At 39.7% G+C, this 7,771-nt stretch overlaps 1 protein-coding gene across 1 annotated transcript; it reads left to right on the forward strand.

Moving 5' to 3' along the window:
- Window positions 1-455: 455 nt before the first annotated feature.
- Window positions 456-2,541, forward strand: LOC145444137 (ficolin-1-like). Its single transcript, XM_080322063.1, has 5 exons — window positions 456-593; window positions 647-705; window positions 767-835; window positions 998-1,094; window positions 1,756-2,541. The coding sequence occupies exons 1-5, from the start codon at window positions 533-535 to the stop codon at window positions 1,923-1,925; spliced, it is 456 nt and encodes a 151-aa protein (XP_080178189.1). The 5' UTR covers window positions 456-532; the 3' UTR covers window positions 1,926-2,541.
- The last annotated feature ends 5,230 nt before the right edge of the window (window positions 2,542-7,771 follow it).

Here is a 7,771-nt window from a genome sequence, read left to right on the forward strand (position 1 = left end):
GTGCATATAAGTGCTACTCAACTCGACGCTTAATACTTGATTCGGAGTCTAATCACTCGGGGACTCGATCTAATGATGATGTTCTGTGGCTCGTTCCATCTGTTATTTTTCAAATGTGGATCGTTACGCATGGAAAGTTGACACCCATGCCTTATATGTATACGATTTGTTGTTGGCGGTTTTGTAATGGTGGAGGAAAACGCTATGCCGCTAAAATCCTAGTTTGTTCCAAAGTAAGTGTTTTCTATTGTTTGCGTCAAAATATCAGATCTGATGCTCTATAGAGTGAGCTTCCTGGCAACGGCGTATTTCATACACGACATTGATAAACTGACTTCCTCGAAATCACAGTCAGTGCAACGGAAACAGGATATCGTCATTGCACCCATGGATAGTTGATTGTTCATGGAAAAATACAATTCGTATTAAATTTTTTCACACGGAACTAAAATAGACATTTGGGCGTGTCGCTCAGTTTAAGTTGGGTGCATTCTATTGTGCACCGTCTGTCTTATAAAATTCAGTTCTGAAAATGTCGTTCAAGCATTTGATTCTTATTATGTTCGGAATTGCGATAGGCTCGCGTTCGTCAGGTATGAAGTATTTGTATTCCATATCGAATTGGATTGAAATTTTTCTTTTCCAGCGAAATTTTGCACGAGAAGTTACGTCGACGGCAAATGGATCTCAGTCGGAGATTGTGGGGTTGGTATGCAAGTAGTTTTGCGCCCCAACGAACGTACAATTCTGTTTGCGTTTGATGTAGGGTGCGGAAATGATGTCGGATATAATGAGGGGACTTGAACTCAGAGCAGCAGAAGAAAAGAAATGGAATGTGAGTCGATTTTGAAATCTTTCAAAATTCCACGGTTTGCAACGCAATCAGCAAGCTCGGTTCAAGATGAAGTCGAGGCATGAAACTTTGAACCATCGAACCTCGAACTCGGAGAATTCACGAGATTTGGATATTTTGATTGCTTGTCGAATTCCATCGTAGGTTTTCCAGCGACGAGAATACGGAAACGTGGATTTCTACCGAGGTTGGGATGATTACGCGAAAGGATTCGGGGATCCTGATGGAGATTTCTGGCTCGGTAGGAAGTTATGAATTTCGTGTAATTCTGTCAAGTGCTAGAATTTTGTCGATCTACACGTCGTTATTGTATATGAGTATAATAGTAAGTTATAAAGCTGATTCTGTATTGAATATTATTTTCTGTGCCATCTAGTCTAGATATTGAATAGTGATGTTTATCAACTTTTTTTTCGGAATGGTGCACCCTACACCAGTTCTTAAAAAGCCTACTCCTATTCGGAATAATGATGAGTAGGTCAAGGATGCTGGATGTATAGAAAATGCGTATCCTATGTTTATAAATTCCATCAGTCGTTCAATGCGAACGTTTCCGTTGAATTTCTTGAGCCAGTTGTGCGAAACAATAACGCAGAAGCATTGTTTAAAGAGCTCTTCCCACAAACATATCAAAATCCTTCAATACATGATAACTCTACCCTCTTTCACTACAACAAGAATCATAACCACAATTAAATCGCCAAAATAAAATGTTTGCGCATTACAAATAGAATCTACAAGTAGGCTTACTTATTTCACACATTGCTTACAATTGAGATAACAGTTGTACCATGTATTGTATAGGCTATATCAGGTTAAAAGCACTGATTATATCATTTTGGACGGGCGAATAAGTAGCTTGGTTCAAAACCAACAATCGTTTCACAACGTTTGTCTCTCAGGACTCGACAAATTGCATGAAATGACAAATGACGGAAATATGGAATTGGAAATCAACATGATCAGGAAAGATACAGGAATTCGATGGGTTGCTAAATACAGGCGAGTATATTTACCAGAGATATATGGAAATATTTCTTCGCGCTTGGCGACTGATTTTAATGAATTATGATCGTGATCTCCGTCCTAATTGACCTTCCGCGCCTTTTTTCATCTCGGCGTCATAAGAATCCCTTTTTTTTCAGCCACTTCCGCATCAGACCCGAATCCGACAAGTACAGACTGCACGTATCCGGATTCTCCGGGAATGCATCCGGGGATACTCTTACGAAACATATGCTCTTACGGAGCAACAATCGACAATTCTCAACGAAAGACCGGCCGAAAGGGAATTGCAACTCAATCCACGAAGGAGGCTGGTGGTATGCGCACTGCGGCTGGACCAATCTGAATGGAAACTTCAACAAAACAGGCGTGGAGGGAATTTGGTGGTGGCATGGTCCCGGCTATTACTACTTCATGCGCTTCTCGGAGATGAAGTTTCGCAGATTGTGACAAATGAACAAGAATACGAAAAACAATGATTTTTGTGGGTCCCAAAACACAACTTTTTAGTGGTTTTGTTCACAAGGGTTAGACGTGGCAACGAAAGAATACGCCCAGTCCGCCAGACGATTTCATCCGGCCCGCGAAGCCATTCTTCGTAGATTGTGAAAATGCCTGTATTATCCAGCACATCTCTAGCAATTATTGAGATTTGAAGTAATAAATAAACATCTATTAAATAAGCCCTCAAGACAGCAAATGCAAATGTGGAGTATGTTCACGTTCATAACCCTCACTAGGCTATAGCCGACAGCCGACCAGCCGACAGCAGTGTTCACTGTTCATCATTAGGAACAAGGTCGCTGACATTGCCACCAAATTCCAGGATGGCTCAAAAGTGCACTCGGCGTTCAGATTTTTGTGTAAAAATTGACCAAAACGCAGTTATTTACAGAAGCGAAAACGCATTTGCGAGACCGTTCTATGCAGGCAGAAGTGGTCAGTAACGAAGTGCTTCTACTTTTTCGAAGTCCTCAAGTAGTTTTACACTACTTGTGGTACTTACTCAAGTAAATTTCATTTTCGCTACTTCTACTTCATAATATTTTGTGATCTACTTACTTACTTTTCTCTATTTTTCAGTTTGTCAAGTAGAAGTAGAATAGTCATCCAATTTGAAAGCGAAAATGAGGAACTTCGGGGCTGTTTTCATGGAGTAATAACATTTAATTTTCATAAAAGCTAAATAAAACCCAGAAATTTATCTCGCTTCGCGCTAAGAAGATATGCAGTGACAAGTATGTTTTCACGAAAGTATTGATGAATAGGCTATAATTTAGATAGCGGTAGCGTGGCTGTCTTTTCTCACACCGCATTGTCGCCCAAATGAAATAGTTCATCACAGTAAATATGGCCCATTATAACGTTTGAAACTAGTAGTTTCAAAATTTACCCATCATATCGTAATCTATAGCAGCCCAGCACGGCGTGTCCTGTGGCGAGATAGCGCAGTGGTGTAATCCGCGGCTGCAACACCAATGGGTGCGGGTTCGAGTCCGACCGAGGTCGACTTCCGAATTCCGATACCTAAGTGTTGGAGGTTTACCTAGGCTCCTCCTCGCCACATCATCCGCGTCAGCGGTGTCTTACAAAAGCCTAGAGGTGGGCCGTGCTATAAGTCGGCAGTTACGGAAAATAAAAAGAATATCGGCCTGGTGTAAATGACCATAGTAGTCGACAAACACCATGAATACCACAAACCAACCAACCAACGGCGTGTCCTAATCTGGAAAAGTGGTCTCTGACTTTTTGAGAGTGAGCCTGTTTTATGAGACCACTGTTGAAGCTATCTGGACAAAAGACATGTGACACATTTTCTGCTTTTCAGAAGTAGTGTTTGTATTTCTCTTTTAATTACCAGTATCATTAGTTTCAGTTCTGATTAGTTTCAGTTCTTTTGTCTGGATCTGGAGAACTCACATGTTGAAGTTTAAAAGAAAGTTCAGTATTGCCTCTATTTTCCGAAAAACAAATTACATTATGGCATAGCATTTTTACGATCCGCCATATTTTATATCAACGTATACCAATCTCGCAAAGTGTTAACACCGTACCCGATATAGCTTCTCGGTATTGCTCTTGGACTAAAATATGGGCCGTATAATATGGGTGCGGGCGCCGCACCATGACGTGTTCTAAAGCGGGGTGTTCGGGTAAATAAAGATTAGTGTCCATAGCGATTTCCATAGCGATACTATCATTTGCATCGCATGATGCGGACGAATGCTTATGCTCTCGAAAATTGATACCTCATGTAATGCATCAATATGAATGAAGCTCTCTACTTACTAACTTGTGTAGATTTTAAGCCAGGAAATTCTACTTCTACTTCTGCTTCTACTTCAATTAGTTTTAGGTACATTTTAAAAAGAGCATTTATACACGTACTTGAGAAGATTTTTGCATCGCTACTTCTACTTCTACTTGAGTAGCCATCTTAACTACTTTGACCGCCTCAGTATGCAGGGTACATAGGGAATATAATAGTTACACCATAATATACTTCAAATATCTGTGGTCGCACTGCTGTATCAGTTTTGACTGCTGACAAATATTCCTGGCCACCTTTTAACCGTTTATAACAGGGATATTCAGAACTCTAGATATCCCTGGTTTATAACTGTATTCAACCGGTCAATCATCGTATTCTGCTAATTCCCTTGTTTGCGACTGCGAATAAAGGTATTGCTAGAATAAAACCCCTGTGATTCGTAATGTAATGTATGTAATATCTACTATTGTATATATAGGCACTAAGCAGGTGTTTTAATAAAGTATATACAGGTGAAATACAAGTGCATGGCTTTTGAGGCAACATTTTGGAATCATTTGACTGGTCCGGCCTGCGAGCGATCTATAGGTTTGAATCCGGCCCGTGACGCCAGTTGAGTTTGACACCCTGGTAGACCGTCGGTTACGAAGTTTTTTCAGAAAATTCACGAAACGGACCCTTGGAATTTTTGAATTACTCGCAGTCCCTTACCAAAACAACGCGTTAGATTTTATGGTGTCAATGTAACGGGTGAAGCCGATATTTTACCACCAACTCGGCTATGTTCGTTTGCGTTTTTGACAAAAATTTCTACTCCTCTTCACTAAGACTTATGATATCAGTAACAATTATAGTTTCGATACTTTTTCCCAATTCGAAGCATTGGAACTCAATTGGTCTTATCAAAACATCCAAATCGCCTAGCTGGTAGAAATGACATTTCTGTGGAGCCGTGATCAACACCGCATTGTCCAAAGTGTAATGGAATTGGTGTGGTCGAAGAAACATCAAATTATATTTATATGTAGAACTGGCAATTTTCTTTTGTCTTTTAAAAGGAGGGTATTTCAACTTGACATATCGTAGGCGTACCATTTTTTGCAATCGGGAAAGGAGGACACTTTTTCAAAATTGTCAAACTTAGAACACTGGAGTGAAATCCAGTAAAATTGTAAATTTTCCACGATATTGTGGTTGGTTGATTAAAAAAAAAGGTCTTCACTTTCGTCCGAAACACGAATTTCGTATTCGGAGCCATTCGTGCCCATTTTCACTCGAATCTATCAACTATCTTAGCTCTAAAAGCTGTAAATGAGGACGAATTGTCAAAAAGGATGACATTTATAGACGTCCTCGGAGGACCTTTTTAAAAACATATCAGCAATTGCTATTTTGAAGTTTTAATGAGTGATAAGAAAACGCTCGACTCGATTCGAAGCAAAATACTCGATTCGTACTCGAATCACTCAGATACTCAGGCCCGCCCATATATTCTCATGCAAATGCTGATTTCTATTTTTTTTAAATTAGGGTCGCTCTGTAAAAATGTGGCCGATTACTGAAGAGGACTCGCGGGACCACTAATGAAGTCAGAGTTTCATGGCAGAATTTGCCATTTATGACCAAAAAGGCTGGGAATTTCCCCCTTATCATAATTCTCGATCTTGTGACGACCCGCCAGTTTGAACGTCCGGGGTTGATAAAATGTTTGGCTTGGGTCACGCTTAAGTAGAGTCACATGCAGCGCATTCAGTCAGCAGAGAGACGGGTAAGGAATGTTTGCGTTGAAGAGCAGTTTTAGGACAGGTACGCTTCGTGCCATCACATATTTTGAGTGTTCTGTTGAGATTTGGGACCTTCGTGCGCGTTGCAGTTGACGTTCATAATTACTTCCTTGAAGCATGTTCTTATTTCGTAAAGGTAGTCGCTAATCTAAATATATTGGAATCGCTCGCATTTTTTATCGCGGGGGTCTGATTGCAAGCACGGGACTATTCGGGGCCAGCCATTTAGGTATCTGGACATCAATTTCGAAGGCTTCGACCGTCAATATTTCTAGGAGCGCACCTCGTGAAGTGCGCATGTTGGCCGAAACTTTACATATTCGTTCTGTCACGGAAACGGACGATAACTAATAGTCCTCAAACCGTATACTGCACAGCGCACAGCCCTAGAGAAAACCATCCCAACGGTATCTAACGGCATCGGGTGATTCTATAGGAGTATAGCGTTTTCTCATTGTTGCGAAAATAGGTAAACCCAGTTATGCATATTTTTGAAAATCTTTTTGTTAGGGAGGGGGTACAACTATCATAAAATCAAGAAATATAGTGACACCAGATCGCGCGAAGTGCGACGAAAATTGAATTCATCTGCCCGAAAATACTCTATTTTGCATTGATTTGCGAATTGACTACGCCAATGACCAGTAGCGACCACTTCGGCTCAGATCGTTGTTTCTTAGATTCAAAAGGCAAATTAAACATTTTATATTTCATGGCATTATAAGAAATAACCAATATCTAAATAACCTGTTGCCTTTTAACGCCCTCTACACCGATGCTCGATAATGACTGATACAGGATATCGGAATGACCTTGACCATGAGTTAGAAGTAACTCCTAACAGGTATACACATTCACCAGTGACTTATAATTCCTAGATGTTTTCTGATCGGAATGGACATTATAAATTTTTTTAATTATATACAACTCATGTGTTATTGCAGTTGTGTAAGAATTTTATGTGTCAGCACAAACCAACCGTATTCTGAGTCCAAGAAACATCATATTTCTCATCCGGCTTCGCGCCCCCTTTAAGATGTTCCATCGTCTTAGAGGGCGGTTGACGCTTCAGGTTTGGAAATCACTTTTCTAGTGTATGCGGTGTGAAGGTTTATGTTGGATTCACGCATGGACTCAGCGTAACTGCCACAAATACCAGATCCTAGGAGGGTCCATTGGGGGGACTGACTACGATATGGGTCAAATAGTTTTCCCGAGTATTCGAGTAGGTTTTTCTATACTTGCATTAAATATACTCGAGAGCAGTGTTTTTCAACCTTGTTTGAGCTCCATTCGCATTTTTATGGAGATAAATTTCATTCGCGCCGAAATTCGCAATTCAAAAAGAAGATGAATAAGATACTTAACAATATTTTATTAGGATGTGCCACAAATTGGCTACTATAGACTCAGGTTCTAGTCCTTGAATACTTGAGTAAGTGCATGCAGACCAGACCTATGCTATTTCACTAATTCCTAAATTTTTTTTCTGACCAATGTTTATTAGTAGTGAGAGTTTGTGTGCTTGTATTCAGTATTTAGTGTGTAATGAGATAATTAGTAAGTTACATCTTTGTATAAGTTTATGACTCATACACAAGAACTGCACTTCGATTGTTTTATCTACATTTTAATCATACAGGATTGAATATATGTCATGTTTGAATAATTCATATATGTATTAGGATATTAGAGAGTCCATGTTATAAAAACTTATAAAGTATGAAAAAGGAAGGATATTTAGAAAGGCAATTCTTCCACGTTAATTGCATGGTGAATAATTCGAGCTGTGCCACAATGAAATAATTTTTCATGCATCGGTAATTATATATTTGCATATGTTTAATGGTTATATGA

This window comes from Botryllus schlosseri, chromosome 8 (genome assembly GCF_051294905.1).
Source record: "Botryllus schlosseri isolate E-star chromosome 8, Bs_hap1, whole genome shotgun sequence".
NCBI classification, from domain to species: domain Eukaryota; kingdom Metazoa; phylum Chordata; class Ascidiacea; order Stolidobranchia; family Styelidae; genus Botryllus; species Botryllus schlosseri.

Excerpts from the sequence above, each read along its gene's own strand:
- LOC145444137 (XM_080322063.1), top strand. The coding sequence starts at position 533 with ATGTCGTTCAAGCATTTGATTCTTATTATGTTCGGAATTGCGATAGGC. Across the intron at positions 594-646 it reads GATAGGCTCGCGTTCGTCAG|CGAAATTTTGCACGAGAAGT; the intron begins GTATGAAGTATT and ends TTTCTTTTCCAG. Across the intron at positions 1,095-1,755 it reads TGATGGAGATTTCTGGCTCG|GACTCGACAAATTGCATGAA; the intron begins GTAGGAAGTTAT and ends TTTGTCTCTCAG.